General features: G+C 48.4%; 1 protein-coding gene across 2 annotated transcripts in view; it reads right to left on the reverse strand.

The window, feature by feature from the left end:
* The window catches only part of SEZ6L (seizure related 6 homolog like), a 69,194-nt gene extending 51,814 nt beyond the window's left edge, over positions 1 to 17,380 (reverse strand). For both annotated transcript variants that reach the window (XM_032769863.2, XM_032769862.2), the window contains exons 1-2: positions 16,730 to 17,380; positions 14,533 to 14,666 (exon numbers count right to left, since the gene is read on the reverse strand). In XM_032769863.2, the coding sequence (XP_032625754.1) occupies positions 14,533 to 14,666; positions 16,730 to 17,291 (696 nt within the window). In that variant the 5' untranslated portion in view covers positions 17,292 to 17,380. The remainder of the gene's footprint in view (positions 1 to 14,532; positions 14,667 to 16,729) is intronic.
* Positions 17,381 to 19,743: the final 2,363 nt, after the last annotated feature.

A 19,743-nucleotide genomic window follows, 5' to 3' on the forward strand; every position in this document is an offset into this window, starting at 1 on the left:
CTGATCTGGTGGCAGCGAGAATATCCAAGCTGGTAGTGAGCTTGGGGGAGTTTCAGGTAAGCCCCCAAACTTTGGACGCAAAAGTCCAGGTTTGGGACAGGACCAGACTGGTGGACACTAAAATCCAGGTCTGGGACTGGACGGCTAGATTACCACAATTGCGCTTTAAGTGATTATTACCATCATCATCATAAGCACTTAGATAATAGGACTATAAATACTGTAGTAGCCAACATGGACTTGTCAAGGTCAGTCAGGCCAAACCAATCTAATTTCCTTCTTTGACAGGGTTACTGGCCTAGCACGTGGGGAGGGGGAGCTGTAGAGGTGATATAGCTTGATTTTTAGTATGGCTTTTGACACAGTCCCATATGACATTCTTAAGAGCAAACTAGGGAAATGTGGTCTAGATGAACCTACTATGAAGTAGGTGAAAAAACTGGTTGAGAAACTGTACTCAAAGAGTAGTTATCAATGGTTCACTATCAGACTGAGAGGGAGTCTCTAGGGGGTCCGTCCTGGGTCTGGTACTATTCAACATTTTCATTAATGACTTGGGTAATGGAGTGGACAGTGTGCTTATAAAATCTCTGGATGACACCAAGCTGGGAGGGGTTGAAAGTTCTTTGGAAGACAGGATTCGAATCCAAAATAACCTTGACAAATTGGAGAATTGGTCTGAAATCAACACGATGAAATGCAGTACAGACAAGTGCAAAGTGCTATACTTAGGAAGAAAAAAAAATCAAACAGACAACTACAAAATGGTGACTACCTCGCTGGATGAAAAGGACCTGCGGGTTAGAATGAATCACAAATTGAAGATGAGTCAACAATGTGATGCATTTGCAAAAAAGGCTAGTATCATTCTTGGGAGGATTAACAGGAGTGCTGTATGTGAGACACAGGAAGTAACAGTCCTGCTCTGCTCGGCACTGGTGAGACCTCAGCTGGGCACTGTGTCCAGTTCTGGGCACCACACTTGAAGAAAGACATGGACACATTGGAGAGAGTCCAGAGGAGAGCAACAAAAATGATCAAAGATTTAGAAAACCTGCCCTGCGAGGGAAAGTTAAAAAGAACTGGGCATGTTTAGTGTTGAGAAAAGAAGACATAGGGGGAACTTGATAACTGTCTTCAAATACATTAAGTCCTATTATAAAGAGGAGAGTGCGTGATCAATTGTTCTCCATGTCCACTGAAGGTGGAACAAGAAGTCATGGGCTTAATCTGCAGCAAGGGAGATTTAGGTTAGATAGTAGGAAAATCTTTCTAATTGTAAGGACAGTTAAGCTCTGGAACAGGCTTCCAAGGGAGATTGTGTATCCCTGTCATTGGAGGTTTTAAAGAACGGGTTAGAGACAGACAGACATCTGTCAGGATGAAAAAGATTTGCTTGGTCCTGCCTCAGTGCAGGGAACTGGACTAGATGACCTCTTGAGGTCTCATCCAGCCTTACACTTCTGTGATTCCATAGCTGCGTGGTCACAGGGTATCTGTTACCCATCTGCTGAGATAATTGGAGAAATGTGTCATGCTCAGGGAGAGTTTCAGCTGACTCTGTTACACCCAGGGCTAAGGTTTTCTTCATCACCCAGAACAGCTATGGACTCAAAGCAAGTAAGCTGAGATTCCAGAGAGGACAGCTGCTTCGGAGGTGCCGGTATGGTGAATGAGAGTGTGTTATATTAAGGCTGTTAATTATTTGAGTGACTGAAGAGGACAAATGTGATAATGTGACAGGAAGTTAGTAGGCGGAATAGCACATCACCCCTAAGCCATGGCTATATCGCCCCCTGAGCAATGCACATGGTCTCATCATTGTGCTCCCAGTCAGCTTCAGCTCCCAGAAGGTGCATTTTGCTACGTTTCCATAGTAACTCGGTGTGCATTGACTGCCCTCCATGCGGTGAACCTGAGCTTGGTGGACGTTCTCAGACAGGTTCTGTCCCAGCGAGGACCGCCACTCTCCATGCACATCCCTCCTCCCATACAGCCCTGCCTACAGAAAACTTTTGTCATATTGTGACAGGATCTGCCTCAGGATGAAGTGCCATTGCATTGGTTCGGGCAAATCTGCTGTAACTGGAAGCAGCTCTCATTTTCAAGGGAAGGAACCGGAACTGTGCCAGAGCACCGTGACATTGCCCCATGTAGAGGGCTGCGTTGAGACTAATGTCTGCTCTCTGCACGGGATGGCTTTGATGCAATGTGTGGAACACCTACTTTTGTAGATGCCAATGGCTGACTAGTGCCCACAGGGTTCCTGTCAGCCCTGGACATCTGGGCTGTTGTGTCTCCTCTGGAAAGTGTCCACAGCACATACATTATAGAGCCAACTGCAACAGTCATCAGAGTAGAATTGTAATTAATTTGCAAACTGGACACCATTAAATTAGGCTTGAATAAAAACTGGGAGTGGATGGGTCATTACGCAAAGTAAAATCTTTTTCCCCTACTGTTACTCACACCTTTGTGTCAACTGTTGGAAATGGGCCATCCTGATTATCACCACAAAAGCTTTTTTTCTCCTGCTGATAATAGCCCATCTGAATTGATTAGTCTTGTTAGAGTTGGTATGGCAACCCCCATTTTTTCATGTTCTCTGTGTGTATATATATATCTTCCTACTGTATTTTCCACTCCCTGCATTGGATGAAGTGGGTTTTAGCCCACGAAAGCTTCTGCCCAAATAAATTTGTTAGTATCTAAGGTGCCACAAGGACTCCTCATTCTTTCTGCAACAGTCATGGAGCTCTTACATGCCCCCGGCTCCTTAAAGGTCACTGTCCCTGCAACTAAGCCAAGGCGAACTGGGTCAGGCTTACTAGAGACCTGTCAGTGCAGCCATTGGTTCCATTCCTGCAGTGATTACTGCTGAATGATACAACAGCCTCCCTCCTCTCCTGGTCTGCTTTCCTACCATGACAGGAAAAATGTGGCTTATTATTTAATCTGGCTGGAATCCTTCACTGAAGTGCCACTAGCAGGAAGTGACCTGCTCCAACAATGCCCTTGGTCACAGGGAAAGCCTGAAGGAGTTAAAAGTCAGTGACAGAGAACTCTGAAACTGCAGACTGCACTGGGGGAATGCAGCATAAGAAAGTCTAGCTTCTACCCTGGGGAAGAAGGTGCAAAAGCAACTGCTCTAGGACTGAAATAGGTGGCCCAGAAAGCTGAGAGAAAAGCAGGTTTCTTTGTAAGCTAAACTGTTGTTTACAATTAGCTCTTTGCACAAGGCATCTGCTTGTAGGCACCACTGCTTCCACAGATGGCCATTTACAAAAAAGAAAGCAGCTAATATTTCCAGTGAGCAATAGAAAAGCCTTTTAATTAGTGCTTGGAACCTGGTAGTTAACAAGTAACCCCACATTTGTTTTTCATGTTCTTTTAGCATAATAAAGAGGCTGGTATTTCAGCAATGAGATACTCAACAGCTGCCATTTGTTTTCTTAAGGATGTGAAGACCAAGGCCCTATATTTAGCACTTCCCAAAGCATTAGCTTCTAATTGCATGTGCTTGTGATGATGTGGTGACTAGAAGAATTTGTTGTTGTTGTTGTTTGTTGTTGTTATAAAATTTGCTTGATTTCTCATCACATAAGAATGATCATCTTCAAAACACCATCAGATGTCCTGTAACACCCAGGGCAGGAGCTCCAGCAGCCCTTGGATATCACATTGATAGGAGCCTCATAACACAATTTGCAGCACTTTGAGCCTTTTGATCTGTTCGCTGCAAGGGCCTAGATTTCCTCAGGAGAAATGACACCAAAGTTGATTAACAATGAAACTACTCCCCATCCCCAAATACCCATAAACCTTTTCCTAATTCAGTGCCAAATCCTCACAATTCAGGACTACAGAATTGGGCCTGAAGGATGCAAAGCGCTTCTTCACCTGATACCTCTCCTCTAAACAATCACTAGCAGGCCAGTGAGTCTCCACAATGCTTTGGGCAGATTCGACTTAATACAACCCTTTGCCTGATGAGCCGTAAGACCAACTGATGAACGGGAACAGAAGGTGACATATATACATGTGTGGGTACATATTTTGGCCAGTAGTGGGCAGTACACATTCTAAAACTCTCACCACTTGGTCTCCTTGGCCCCAGCAGAATTATCTGTTTCCTGCCTTGCTGACTCAGGGGGAGATTGCAAAGGCACCAATAGACTCAGGTGACCAATTCTTGCTGACTTTGAAGAAGAGTCAGGCACCTGTCACCTATGCCATTAAAAATCTACCTTTGTTGTATAAAGCCCCCAACCAGCTCCTGCTGCCATGCGTGGGCACCTTTCCATTGACTTTGACAGATGCTAGAGAAGACTTTGAGTGAGAAAATGATCATTTCTAACCAAAAAGAAACCTTGACAGCTATTGGTTGCCAGGAGAAGTTTTGGTTTAATTTTTTAAAAACAAAGATGGGTTTCATGTAATTTCATGATGCAAGTTGGTGCATAGACTGTACATCTGTCCTGGCATCAGCAAGGTCAATAGCTCCTATCACAGGGGATATATGTGAAAATCAAGCTCAGAACAGAGCCTTGTTATTGTCTCACTAGACTCCTTAAACACAGGAGGAAAATATGCCTTGAAGCTGTGATCCACCTGATCCCTTCAGCATGTGCTTACCTTTCAGGAGGTGAGTAGTCAACTCGATTATTCACCTGCTTAAAATTAAGCATCTGCTTAAGAGCATGGCTGGATGGGGACCCTGAAATTTACATATTTTATGTAATTTTCCAGATGCCTTTCAACCCCTCTCCTGTATTCATGATGTTCCCGCATTGAACCTCTAATGCTGACAAAGCGAGAGCTATAGAAAATCATCGTTCCTCTTTTCTCCTTGTTCCCTTATTGCCATTCTGAATAAACTCAGCTGCAGTGCAGAGGTCTCCAAGAGCTTGTGTCCAGTGCTGTTTGTAGCTGCAAGGCTCTTTGGCTTTGCCAGGTTACCAGAGATGTCCTGATTATGAGAGTGAGCAGCAGCATCCCAGCATAAGGCCGAAGTTTCAAGGCTGTGCGATGAGTGAGCGAGTGCTGCTGGAACCCTTTGGAGGCAGGAGGAACTGGAGGATCAAATGAGGAGAACAGGAGTTTAGTTTAGAAGGGGTCCTGTTTTAGAGGCAGCAAGTGAGGAAGTAGGCAAGACAACTGTGAGAAAGGCCAAGGGCAGTAAGTTTTCAGCAGACGTGAAATGAGGAGAAACAGGAGCTTCTCCTCCAGCATTTTAAGCTGGGAGAACATTTATGAACCCAGCTGAGATATCAAGCCAGGGCTATGCTCTAGCTCAGACAGAATTGCGGGGCTTGATGCAGACAACAGCGGGTGAGGTTCTCTGGCCTGTGTTACGCAGGTGGTCAGAGGAGATGACATACCAATGTCTTCCATCCATGGGGGGGATCCTCAGTTGGTGTAGACTGTCACAGCTCCAGTGAAGTCAATGTCACTAGCAAGGGATCTGTGAAACTAACTACTTGTCCAGGAATGATGAAATTCACCAAGGCCGAGCTGCCACTTCTGTCCCTGTTCAGACCAGAAGTGGGAGATCAGTCTTGGTGCTGAGTTGTTGCACAGGGATGCATTTCACCCGCGGTGAATTGGAAAGAATTATATGCAGAAAAGGACCAACTTACTTCTAGTCTTACTCATGCGAGTAGCTGTTTTGCGGTCAATAGGTTAACCTGTTTCAGTAAGGCGAGGAGAATTTGGACCACTGACTTCAAAGGGTGTTCTGTGTAAGAAGGGACTCCAGCAAAGAGAAGAGAGGCCCATTATAAAAAAAAGCAGTGTTTGCCTTCTCTGAATGCCCGTGGACGTGGTTATAGTCTGAGTGTCCACATCCATGTGACACACATTATACTCAGGAGAGAAAATGGTGCAATAACCTCAGATGGGGCTGGGAAGAAAATGGAGAGATTAAAGGAAGAAGCACAGCTGGGGTCATGGTTCTCGTGACCGGGTAGCTTGAGAAATGGATTCCTAATAGCCAGGGCTTAGATGTGCCAGCGAAGGTCCTTTACGGGGAGGTGTCAATGACACAAAGGACAGTGAGATGCTCCAGTCCCACTGAGCATCAACAGGCATTAAAGCGCCCTTGGAAATCATCCTTTGGCTGCCACATGGATTAGTACGATAGGAGCCCCATGCTAGAGAGAAGGGACAAAGGCCAGAGCCACTTTGCTTTACTTTGAGGGCTCTGCCAGCTGCTCACTGCCCTCAGTGATGGCACCAGTCTGATCACTGCTGCCAGGCATTGCAGACCAGCCCTGCTGTCAACAGCCACATTGCTCCATGTGAAGGCTGAGGAGCGAAAGCCTTTAGCCTGCTGGTGCTGAGCAATAATGCTCTTTATGGGACTAGTCACAAGTTCTGGCCAGGTTTTACGATCACTGGGAAGTTATGAGCAAGGGCTGTGCTTTATAACTTGGGGTAATAACAGCTGAACTTATCCGCAAGACGGATAATGCCAGCAATTCTGGGTCACTGCCACTGACCTGTAGGCTGCTTTCTTCTCTAATTTTTCAACGGAAAACAAATTGGCAGCTCACTTTTTCAGCTTGGAAACAGAACAACAAAAGCAACTGTACTGGCCCAAGAGAGGCTGTGCTCCCTATCCAAGCCACCTTCAGCATCTCTCAGCACTTCAGACCCTGCTGGCAAGCTGGCTCTCCCAGTGCCTGGCCAGCATTGGGAGCATGAGCTACCTGAGGTCAAGTCCTAGCCAGCCAGTGGGAAGTGAAGCTGCTTGGTTGGGGAAGGATCCCTGGCCCCCATGTAGCACTGTTCATCTGTAGATGTGAAAGCACTTTGCAATCTGGCTTGTGTTTATAGATGGGGAAACTGAGGCACAGAGGCTAAGTAACTTGCCCAGGGTTATACAGGAAGTCTGTGGCAGAGCAGGGAGTTGAACCTGGCTCTCCTAAGTCTTATCACCTTAACCACTGGACCAGCGTCCTTTCTGCTCACAGTATGGAGGTGATCTCGAGTCTCTCCCTCCCCCATTGCTTCTGAAGGCCTAGCAGGCATGACTGACCAAATGGGCCCCGGTTAGGTCTTTGTAGAGTTCTCTTTAGGCTCCAGACCTGGCCACAGTGAGCTCTGCCTTGATGATGTCTTGACTGAGAGCTTGGAGATACCCCCGGGTGCTGCTGGCCCATGGTGCATTCCCTCCGGCAGCATTAGCTGCAGGGAATGCATGGCCCCCACCGGGTCCACTTCACTTCCAGACTTGAGCCAATGGGTTGGCTTTGGTTTACTGAGGCTGTGATGGGTTGGGTCCTAGGTCCCTGACATGCTCCCTGGATGGCTCAGACTAACAGTCTGGGCTGGGGGAGGAGAGGGCAGGTAGATTCTCCATTCCCTGACCCCAGTGTAAATCAGGGGACACCTCATTGAAACCATTGTGAAATTGGTGAGAGAGGAGACTCAAATCCAGGGGGCTCTCAGAAGGGAAGGAGCAGCAGTAGGGCTCTGTGCCAGGTGTTGGCATGTGGCGGGGGGGGACATGGAGACTCCTGCACATGTGCTTGTTTTGAGGGGCAATTAACTTTTTCTTGGGCTTCCTGGATGAGAGGCAAGAACTGAGAGCTCAACTGCTACGTGCACAGGAGCATGCAACGAACATGTGCCTAACTTGTACACAATTGCCTTGTTTGTTCCAGTCTCCAATGCCAAATGCCCCAATGAAAAACCTCTCCAGGCAGACAGAGACCTGGGCTCAGATTTAAACATTAATTCCTTGTTGATTAGGGGTGGATTAACTGGAATAGCTGATATGAACACAGTCAAACTCAGCCTTTGTATAAGTTAATGCAACTCCACTGACTTCTGTTGGGTTTTCACCTGGGCTGGATTTAGCTCGTTGTGTCTGTTCTGAATCACTGAAAAAATCCAGAGTCTTCCTGACATGCGTTGTGCTGAAATCACTCAAGGATGGTTCTGTTTCCAAACCAGGTTTGGCAGGTGAAGGCCAGCCCCACAGTCACGCTGACAAATTAAGAAGGGAAATATTAAAGGAACAGTCATTGGAGCAGAATGAGAATTGAGCTGCTTTCCCTGTTTTCAGGGCCTGTCTGCAGAGGAGAAATTTCAGACTGGTATGTAGGCTGGAGACAGATCTCTGAAGGGGGCAGATGCTGATTAATGCATTGCAGCACTTACCCAGAAATCTTACTCGCAGGCATTCCTGAAGTGTGTCAGCAGCGGGCCCTGTGTGAGGGAAGGCTTTGTAGAGTTATTTCTCTATCTGGCAGCCTGCATGGCAGCAGTCACTTTCCAGCTATTTAAATTCTGTCTCGAGTTAGTCCGTACTTGGGAAATGTACAGAAGAGGATGAAAGAAAGTGTTGGGTGGGGGGGGAGAGGGTTATTGCTCTCTTGAAGCTGATTTCTCCTTTATCACTGGGAGGTAGGTAAACAGCACAGTCCTGGGGACTCCCCTCTGCGTCTGATACAGTGGACTTGTGCCAGGGATCATCAGCCAGGGAGAAAGGTACCATATGTGCAACTTCCTGCCAGACACTGCAAAGGGAAATCAAAGAGTGAACTAATTTAAGCTCCTGGAACATGTGTCATTAAGACGGGGGCAGGGGGAAGAATCCTTCCAACCCAAACTAACAGGCTCGTTCGCCTCCTAGAAAAAATCCAAACACCTTTACATTTCAGCTGAAATCTCTATAAGGAAATGATGTTTTTTGCCAAGAAATGTCACGCATTTTTTTATAAATGTAATTTTATTATAATTAGCTGCTCTGTCCTTATTGCTGAGATGTTGGGACTTAATTTGCAGCATGTCAGTAGCTCAGGGCTTGACATGCTGGGCAGCTTGCAGTGGGCTCGGTAGGAGGACCGAGGTCTTAAACGTCTAATAAGGTGAGATTCAACCCGGGCAGAGCACCAGCATCAAGCCTAGTTAGGAGCCACTTACATTCCACAAGGTTGAGGTAGCACTTAAATCCCGCTTCAGTGCTATGTTTGGTAGCTAGGCCATATGCACAGAGGTGACTTTCCCCTATAATTCATTAAGGGCTGGATTCACGGGCCACTGACGTCAATGGGAAAGTTTGCATTGACTTCAACACGTTCAGGCTGGGGTAAGGTCAGGATGACAGAGCTGCTGAGGAGTGCAGAGGGGTTCTCCATTCAGGGGCATGTGCAGAAGCGAATTGCTCGACAGAAGTTATTAGAACTTGCCAGGGACTTTCATTTTCTTTCTCTTTTTTTTAACTCCAGCACAGTGACATGGTAATGAGCTTTTCTCTTTCACACTGATCTTTGTCTCTTAATTTATGTTACAAGATGTTATTAATGTAGTACCGAATCGTCACTCTTCGGGATTTTTTTCCTTCCATCAACCCGTTTAACAGTTATTACTCTATCCAAAGGTGGAATGCATCACCAAGAAGGGCTTTTATTTAAATTCAGCTTCAGTTTTTCTGCCTTCTCATCTGCTGCTGCTGTGATCCCATTAAAAGGCTTAAACAGGGAGATCTTTTCCTGTGTGTTTCTGAACTAGACATTCCCGTCAATGCTACTGACACAGGGTCAAAGGGCAGTGTTTGGTTCTGTGATCTGCACAGGCCGTCCCTCCAGAGCGCAGAACATAACAATATGCGCTGGCGCAGGGGCCGTGCTGGTCAGTAAGCAGGCGGGGCCCCAGGGGCTGGGAAGAGATCCCCTTTATTCAGTGATGTAGTTCCCAAGTACCTCTGCAGAACACAACACAGGCTTCAGCAGCACCCCTCCCGCAGCCTTCCTGTCTGGGCAGCTAGACCACTTAAAGGGACAGTTCCCAATACCAGTGGGGCCTAATGTCAGAAATGAGGGGCCTGGGGTCAGCTGCCTAACCTCAGCACCAGCATGGCTGAGGGGCATTGCCAGGACTGCTCTTCAGCCCAGCAGCAGTGCTTGGCCCGCACCTGCAATAGCTCCTTTGCCTGCCTTGTTCCTTGCCCTGCTCCAGCCCGGCTCAGTTTCTGACTCCTGACTCTGGCTCTTGGCTCTGACCACTAGGCATGACCAAAGTGAGCCTTTCCATTGTGTCTGGTGGGGGCTGGACCAGGCCCTGAATCCCCTGGACCGTCCATAGGGGTTCGACTTAGGAACCCAGCTCTGTTGCACTAGAGAGATATGTGTGTGTCCATGTCAAAAGCCTCTGCCGCAACTCGCAGGGCCTGGTGTCTCCACTGATACTCCTAGAAAGGCTGCCAAAGCTTGCAGTGGGCAGGGGACTAAGGCCTGGCCTACCCCTAAAATGTAGTCAACCTAAGTACCTCACCCAAGGCTATGGAAAACCCTGTGCTCTGAGTGCCGTAGTCAGGTTGACCTACGTCCCACTGTAGACGCAGCTAGATCAATGGAAGATTCCTTCTGCAGACCTAGTTCCTGCCTCTCGGAGAGGTGGATCACCTGCCTTGACGGAGAAACCCTTCTGCAATGCAGGGAGTGTCTACACGACAGCGGCTGCAGCGCTGGAGCTGGGCTACTGTAGCGGCTGCAGTGCAGATGTATGCTCAGCTATTCGGCGACCGTTCCAGGCAGGGGTAGGGAGTTTGCACAGCTGCTGCCCATGATATGGCTGTGCAGTCTCCAGCCCAGGGAACCCAGCACCAGCACAAAAACCACTTAGAGACCAAAAGAGGAGCCACTGCAAAGTTGCATAACATGAATGGGGTTGCCCGGTTTAGCTGATGTAGCCCTAACGGTGTTTTAGAATCACAGAATATCAGGGTTGGAAGGGACCTCAGGAGGTCATGTACTCCAACCCCCTGCTCATGGCAGGACCAACCCCAACTAAATCATCCCAGCCACAGCTTTGTCAAGCCGGGCCTTAAAAATCTCTAAGGCAGGAGATTCCACCACCTCCCTAGATAACCCATTCCAGTGTTTCACCAGCCTCCTAGTGAAATAGTGTTTCCTAATATCCTAGGTGGGGTTCTCTGTCTCTCTCCCCTGCCACTCCACCACTGTGACCATTTTCAGCAAGGCCTTTTCTGCTTCTCTCCGTTACAGGAGTCAGGAATTCAATCAAACTCGCTTTAAATGCCAACAATTACCAGCACGAGTGACTACATGGCGGGGGGAAAGAATAGCATCACACTATTTCCGCACCTGACTCATGTAATTAGCCTTGTAGCCGGTGAAGCTGGGAGCATCTGTACATGTAAAATAATTAGACAAGGATGGAACAGGGACTCTAAATGACGGGCTGGCAAAACAAGAGGGAGCAGCAGGAAAGCCATTAATCTTTTCATCAGGCCATCACGCTGGGCTGCTCTCTTCTCCTTCAGACTAGATGTGTGAGGCCAGGATCCCTCAGGGATGGGTGAAGATAATCGTCATTAGTGCTTTGATCAGCCATTCAAGCCATCCTAAAATCCCATGTTATTTCCTTCCATGAGTAGTGTGTGGCTAAACAAGCCCGTCCTCAACAGCTTCTGGTAGGGCTGTGCAAATAATAAATGATGCTTAGTTGGCACTTTGCATCGTCTGGTCACTTTAAAACACTGGATAATTAATCCTTAAAATACCAGTACAAGGGAGGCATTTAAATATCCTCATTTTACAGAGGGGAAACTGAGGCACAGAGCAGGGATGTGACACACTCTGGGCTTCATGAGGAGTTGGTGTGAGAGTTGAGATTAGATCTCCTGTGCTTGTATCATTAGACCACAGCACTCCCCTGAGAGTGGAGGGGCCGTGGGCCAGGGACAGCCCAAACACTGACAGCCTGCTTCCTCGTCTACATCTTTAATCATGATTAGCCCTTGGATGGCGTCTCTACACAGAAAAGCACTTGGTAGACATTTTCAGCCTCACTAGCCCTGTGCCAAAAGCCCTTGGTATGGAGGTGAATCAAAGGCTTCTCATATTTTGAGTGTTAGTTTATTTTCTGCAGTTACTGATGATTTGCATGGACCTCAGGTGACAATTAGGGCATTTAATTCCCTCTCCTACTGACTGTCTCTCTAAGGTAATTTACCTTCATGTTGGTCTTGTGACCTATCCAGGGGTCAGCTCAGCGACTTCCCTTTTATCTCCTTCTAAACTGGAGTGACAGGATAACAGTGACACCTGGAATCACAGGGGCGTTTCCGCCTGCACTATTCTAGCTGCACACACTAGTGCTCTGTGTCTTTGGTGATATTCTGGGCGTAAGGACTATCCTTCCGTGCAGCCACGTTCCCATTGCATTCACCTATATATTTCATATACTACATGCCATATAGAGGTTAAAGCATGAAAAGAGATCAAATGTCTCGTGTCCTGCATGCTATTTCCAGCCTCCATCTGAAATAAATCGGAAAGCTGGTTAAAGAGTCTTCCACAGAGCTTGCTGCCTTTGACGATAGGTAAGCCAGCTTTTGACACCAGAGCATGGTGCCCCATGTCCAATTCAGTGATCCCAGGAGAGGCCCTTCCAACATGGGGATCCTAGGAGCAAGGATTTCTCATTTCTCCTTATTTCCCTTCAGTTTGCTCATAGATTCTAGCCCGTCTGCCAGGGAGATCATTAGAGGCTGGACGGAGGGGAAGAGTTTCTTGCTGTTTTCATCTCCAGGCAGCTGGTATTGAGGAAGCAGGAGACAAAGTTATGCAGGTGGATTCCAGCCTGCCTGTATTTGGGACACTTGTACCACAGTGTCCTGCTCCATAATATGGAAGAATGGCTCCCCTGGCTCCCTTTCCATCAGTACCTGCTTAGGGCCCTGTTCGTCAGCCCTCAGCCAGGCAACAGAACAGGGTTTAACAGCTGTATGTGTCCCCTGGGCATTCCTGTGGCCCAGCCTAGCAATGGGACTTTCCCAGTCCATAGCAGCAGGGTCAGCTCCACTCTCTAGCTACCCACACCTCACCCTGAGGCTGGCCCAGCAGGCAGGAATAAGCCACACAAGTGAAGGGACATGAGCACTGCTCACCTAGGTAAGGGGGAGACTGAGAAAGAGGGGCTGCTGGCCTGAAATAGTAAGTTATATTCTTGGCTTCAAAAGTCCAAAGTTAGAGCTGTCCCTAGGCGGCTTTGCACAGATTACTCCAAATGTTGCCCTCTTTCCACATATTGCTCTGCAGAGGTTATAGTCTATCAGAGATTAACCATTGTCCAACAATGTCTCCAGAGTGCTAGGTTCAGACATGCTTTTTTTACAGAGCTTTTCTTTCCAAGTATCCACCCCACCCCCATCCTGCTCTCCAAAATGTGCCTATTACGGTGGAAAACTCCCCATTCTTGGACACTTCAGGCCTGGCTGTTCCTCTTGCTCTAAGGATGTTGCTTAGAGTGGGCTGAGTATTTCAGCAAGGGCAGCCAGCTTTCACATTGTTGTATGGGGCTGCGAAACAAATTCTCCCCCCATACATCCCCCAGCCCCCCCAACTCAAACCTACTCCCGTCATCTGTGATCAGATCATTGTGCCCAGGCCTGGGCTGGGCACAGTGGCAAGAGTTAGCGAGGGGTGTGTGTATGCGGGGGTGGGAGGCTCCCTGCATTCCCCTGCTGCTACCTAGCCGGCCTGCGTGTACATTCAAACCTACTGACTGACTTGCTTTACATTCAGAGACCCCCAGTGGCTTAGCAGATCTGGGTGTACCTGTGTGTCATGCCGCCATGACTCCTGGCCTGTGCACAGCTTGGTGAGAAACGAATGCTGCCCATGCAGAGCAGATATGTGCTTGGAGCCAGGCAAGGTTGTGCTCAACAGATGCAGATCTGCTTTTGTAATATAATGGCAAAGAGCCTCAAAAGCATCAGCAAAGTGAAAAGGGGAGTTCTGAAGGTGGAGATGCTAATTTTATGCTCCATTAAAACGCTGACCTACAATGGAGCAAGGTCAAGAATGATGTCACTGGATGGATTACAACGGGAGGCAAATTTACAGCAGAACAGTTTGTCTTTAGCATCCTCTCGATTCAGGAGACAGAGTCATTGTTAGAGAAAAGTTTTTAAAATATGCATAAAATGCCAGCGTTTCAGTGTTTGCTCCTATGCTCACTCCACTTAACTACCGTGCTACACTGAATTCCATGAGCACCCTTTCCATCACATATTTGCTTGCACCATCAGGCTGCAACAAGGTCAGTCCTCTTCTTCAGTCCAGCCACACACAACGGTGGGAACAAGCTCTCCTGTTCCTTTGAGTGCACATTGCTAATTACAGAGATTAAAATGGGATGCAGCTTAATAAGAAACAAATTGTAACATGGGGAAAACTGAAGAAGAAAAAGGGCCCAAGGAGAACTCTAGTTTAGTGCACAGACTACATCGATGCTGTTTAATCATGTTTCAAGGACAGGTAGCCACTGCTCTTCTCCTTCTGGGGCTTATTTATCAGTTATCTGTCCAGGCTTCCCAGATGGCTTCTAACTCAGGGAAATATTAGCACCGTTTTCCCAGGAATAGCTCATTTCAGCTGCACGCACTAAGCAAGGAGCAAGAGCTGTTTCTATGCCGTGTCAGTGATTGTTCTGCGGCTGATCCCAGTGGGACGGCACCTGGGAAACAGCAGCCCTGAAGTGCTACCATATTCTTACCTGGAGCTCAACTCCATAGCCCGTGTAGACTGTCACGTTATAGGTGCACTCCAGGAAGTTGGGCACAGGAAGCGGGGGATAGTCCGTCGAGTCAATGTAGCCTTCTGGGTCGTAGAGACTAACGCTGCAGATAACTGGAGGCAAAGCCACATGAATTAATAATGAACTGTGAGTAGCTTCCCACTGGCTGAGGAACAAGCCTTGTGGGCAGTCACAGCTCCTCTTCCACACGTCGGGTTTTGGACGGGGAAAGAGCTAAGAAAAATTTTTGTTTTCCTTTTTCTTTTTTTAAAAGAAATCTCCGACCAAAAAAGCCCAGCGCATTCCTGCAGGTGACTGACCGGCGAGAGGGAATCAGAGACTGAGACAGCACCAAAGTCTATTCTGGCATCAGATTCAGGCAGTCACTCCTGTTCCATTTCTGCATACGAACAAACAGTGACCCTGACTGAGGTGGTTCACTGCAGGCCACAACGTCGTTGCCAGAGAGACCTTGCCAACCATCTGAACACTTCTGGAATGAGCACAGCACCTGCACCTTTTAAATGCACCGCATAGCATGGCTCATTCAGACACCTGCTTCAACGCCCCCGGCAGTCAATGGAACGACTCCCAGTGAAGGACTTTGGATCAGGCCCATAGACAGTAGCGTTTTCTAATAGCCTACCTGGAAGTTTGGTTGTTATTTGACTGGCAGGACCTTGACCCTGAGGGAGGACAGCAGGCTAGTAACATCCTAACAGCAGTGAGGTGTGTGAGGAAGGTTAGGTACGGGTGCACAATGAAGCGCCACCTCCTGCCTCCCCTACACAACATGACTCTCACTAGTGCCAGGATGGGGCCCAGACAGCCCTGCTGATAGGGTAATGGGTGCACTCCCCACACTGGCCCTGCAAGAGCTCAAGTGGGCCCAATCAGCCAATGAAGATGCAATAGGGGAGAATTAAGCCTGGGAGGAAAGCCCTGACTGGGGAAAGCTCACCTGTGTGGGGAGAGGCGGGACTTCTATAAAGGTGGGAAGTTGGCAGCAGAGGGGCTGCAGGGAGGTAATCTGCAGGCATTCCCCAGGAGGAGAGAGGTGCACTTGGGGGGCCATAGGAACAAGTAGCCCAGGGCTCAGGCTGGCAAACCCAGAGGCATGGGGAGGTCCAGGAGGTGAGGAAGAGGCTCAGGGAAAGGCAGCAGGGTGCAGGAGGGAACCACACCTAGGCTGCTATTCAGAGGGCCTGAGCCGGAACCTGGAGTAGAGAACAGGCCTGGATTCCCCTGCCAGCCACTGGTGGAGAGGCCCCTGTGGCAGTGAATGGGAGGACTGAGAGAGACGGTTGGTGAGCAGGGACTTTGATACACATCCCCAGAAGGGGAAACCACATACATAGGGACCTGGCCGGAGGTCTGAGTCACACGGAAGAAGATGCTGCGGTTCCTGGAGCGAGAAGGGGTGCAGGCTCAGAGAATAACTGCTGGCCGGAGTGTCGACCTGGTGAGGAATTCCCCACAGTGACAGGAGACAGTGCCGTCCCTGTGGTGAGTTGAGCCCCCCATGACAGATGGAAAAATCCCTGGTTTTATGCCACAAACCTATTTCCCTGTGGGCTACCCCGATACCACCATGTGCATCCCTGCTGGCAGCCCATGGCCTCTGGCTCCTGGGCCCGTCTCACACCGCAGAGAAGAGAGCTAACCCCCATGAACTGGAGCAACGCTGCTCACTCAATGGATGGAGGTGGCACATGCCAGGCACTTCCTTGCGAGCAGAGACTTCCTCCTTGGCTGTAGCCTGGGTTATTCTAAACTCTCAGTTTCCTGCTCCACATTCACTAAGTTCTGCTGGTTCCACTAGAACCGCCTTCCTGGTCCCCAAGGATACCTTAAAGATTTGACTTTGGGTTACAATCTCGGTGTCTATGCCATTGCATTGCTAGCTGGCTCCCTCTCCCTCTCCTGCGTTATGTGCCAGGCTGCCTTTTGTACAAGAGCCAGGTGCACTCTCTCCTGAAAGTGGCCATGCCATTGTACTGGTGCAGATTTTGGACACCAATGAAACGTGCAAGCTTTTGGGCAGCTCCAAAAGCGCACGCTGCATTTGCAGACACAGGAAGTGTGTCCTCTCTCGCTTCACAGCCTAGTGACTCCAGCCGCCTCTTCCTGCGGCTCAGGGTTTGTGGGGCTGTGGCCGTGGAGAGAGGGGGCTTACCTGGCGCGTGCTCGGTGGTGATGACTGTGGTGGTGATGATGGTGGAAGTGGTTGTTTCTTGACTTTCTTCGGAAGCAGATCCATTCATCTCGTTCTCTGCACTGTTTGTCTTGTTGGCACTGGGACCGATTGTATCACCTTCTACAGCAGCCGCAGCTACCACAGGCTGCTTTACTGTCTCTGGACTTTGGGAAGTGGGCTGGCGGATCACAGGCCATAATGTAAAAGGAGAAATCTGCAGTGGAGACTGGCTGGTTGTTCCACTGCTTCCTTTCCTGTCACCCCACAATGGCAGCTCAGGGGTTGCTTGCTTGGCTTCAGTAGCCATAGTAATCCCATTCCCAAGTGCATGAGGCTCTTCAGCAGAGGTGAAGGCCCTGGCGCCTGACAGGTTTGGCTGAGAGGCAGCTCTCTGAAGCATTGATGGGGTAGTTTGGGGTCTCTGGTGCTTCCTTGCGGTGTTTACTTGCTTTAGAGAAGGTGGCTTCTTCTTGGAAGGGAAAGTTTGTTTTGTATGGGCTTCAGGGGCAGAAGCTGGCTCTTGTAGAGGCAACAGAGTCATCTTCTCAGTCACAGAATCAAAGAAGTCTTCTCCCAACTGAACAAGGTTGTGAGCTGTGGTGTGGGGGGGCTCTCCCTTCTCTTTGCCAGTCGTGTTGTTTGGGAGTTCATCAGAGCCGAGTGGGTAGGAACTTGAAGGGGCATTCTTCCCCTCTGAGTTAATGTCTGCAAGAGAGGGAGGGGAAAGAGATGCACTGAAAATTCTGGGCATGAACTTATGCACTGTACCTAACTGCATTAAATCAACCCCCAGGGAGAACGGCGGCTGCCTGAGCACCCCACCGCACTCACAAACACTCTGATCATGGCAGAGCAAGAAGGACCCTGCACTGACTGACTGACTGACAGAGATTTTTGCCAAACCCGGAGAGCCTTATCTCACAGCTCAATTCAGTGCTTCTCTCTGAGTCCCTTTTGCTAAAAGTCAGTGGTTCGAAGGGTTCATTTGCTCATGCTGAGTTTACTGCTGTAGCTCAGTCTCTGTGAACTGCTACAATTTTACAATCCGCATCAGCAAATAGGTTTACTTGGAAGAGATAGATTGTGCTGTTGTTCCTTGCTATTGTCACGCATGTACTGTACTGCATGCCCAATGGAGGACAGATGCCTAATCAAGCTGATCTCCTACCTTCTAACCACATGTCATAAACAGATAGCTAAGGGTTAATGTCTCTTTCACCTGGAAAGGGTTAACAAACAACACCTGACCAGAGGACTGATCAGGAAACAAGATACTTTCAAATCTCAATGGAGGGAAGCCTTTGTTTTGGGGCTTTGATTTGTTCTCTCTGGGTCCTGAAAGGGACTAGACGTGCAACCAGGTTTCTGCCAATTCCCTGCTACAGTCTCTTATATATTCAGAATAGTGAGTATTAAGTAGAAAGGCGGTTATAGTCTTTTAAATTGTTTTTCTGTATTTGCAAATGTGTAGTTTGCTGGAAGTGTGTTAAATTGTATTTTTGCTGGGGGGAGGCTTTTCTCTCTGGTGTCTATGAGCTGAAAGACCCTGTAATATTACATCTTGTATTTACAGAGATTTCTTATTTTTTCTTTCTTTTATTAAAAACTTCCTTTTAAAGACCTGTTTGATTTTTTCCCCAGTTGAGGCTCAAGGGAATTGAGTCTGTACCTGCCAGGGAAGTGGTGGGAGACAGGGAGAAAGAAGGGAGGGGGAAGGGAGAATCCCTTTGTTTAGATCCACGGAGCTTGAATCTGTATTGCCTCTGGGTGAGGTGGAAAGCCTCTGTTTTAAGATTCTAGGAGTTGAATCCCAGTGATCTTCCAGGGTAACCCAGGGAGGGAAAGCCTAGGAGAGGCACTGGTGAGGGAAAGAGTTTACTTTCCTTGTGTTAGGATCCAGGGGGTCTGGATCTTGGGGTCCCCAGGGAAGGTTTTGTGGAGACCAGAGTTTATCAGGCACTCAGAGTCCTGACTGGTGGCAGCGTATCAGATCTAAGCTGGAAATTAAGCTTAGAGGAATTCATGCTAGTACCTCATTTTTGGACTCTAAGGTTCAGACTGAGGAAAGAATACTATGACACCACATAAAACTACTGTTGTGTTTAGACAGCACAGCCAATACACCCTTGTGCGAAGAACATCAGAACAGTCAGACTGGGCCAGATCAATGGCTGCAGTGGCCAATGCCAGGTGCCTCAGAGGGAATGAACAGAACAGGGAATTATTAAGTCATCCATCCCCTGTCGCCCATCCCCAGCTTCTGGCAAAAATTAGGCAAAGGAAAAGACAGAAAAGATTAGTCAAAGCTATATCCTCAGACTTTAGCTGTGGAGACTGGTCTGAAATAGAGATTTATTTGTGATAATTTATCTGATTCTGCTGTAGTCCTCAGGGTAAAATGGTCTGTGGCAGAACAGCTATATAAAAAGTAGTATGAAGTAAAATCAAAGAGAATAAACACTTTCCACGAAAGCAGTGATTGCCTGGGAAGGTACTTAATACACTTTACTTAAGAAATGTAATGCAAACCCCACTCCTATCTCACAAGGACATTTGGAGTCCAAATCCTCCAAACTAAAGGTTAAACACAGTGCGAATGAGATCTTTTCTATTCAGGGCCGGCTCCAGGCACCAGCGCAGCAAGTGCGTGCCTGGGGCGGCAAGCCCACAGGGGATGGCCTGCCAGTCGCTGTGAGGGCGGCAGACAGGCAGCCTTCGGTGGCATTTCTGCGGGAGGTCTGCCAGTCCCGTGGTTTCAGCAGTAATTCGGCGATGGGCATGGCGAAGGCGCAGGACCGGTGGACATCCCACAGAACCACCGCTGAATCCACCTGACCAGCGGACCTCCCCCAGAACCTCCGCCGAAGGCTGCCTGACTGCTGTGCTTGGGGCGGCAAAAACATAAAGTCTCCCCTGTTTCTATTGTTAGAATAGGGGAATGTGTTTGAAATGTGACACTCCTTCACAGCTGCAGACATCAGCCACATCAGATG

Source organism: Chelonoidis abingdonii, chromosome 22 (assembly GCF_003597395.2).
Source record: "Chelonoidis abingdonii isolate Lonesome George chromosome 22, CheloAbing_2.0, whole genome shotgun sequence".
NCBI lineage: Eukaryota > Metazoa > Chordata > Testudines > Testudinidae > Chelonoidis > Chelonoidis abingdonii.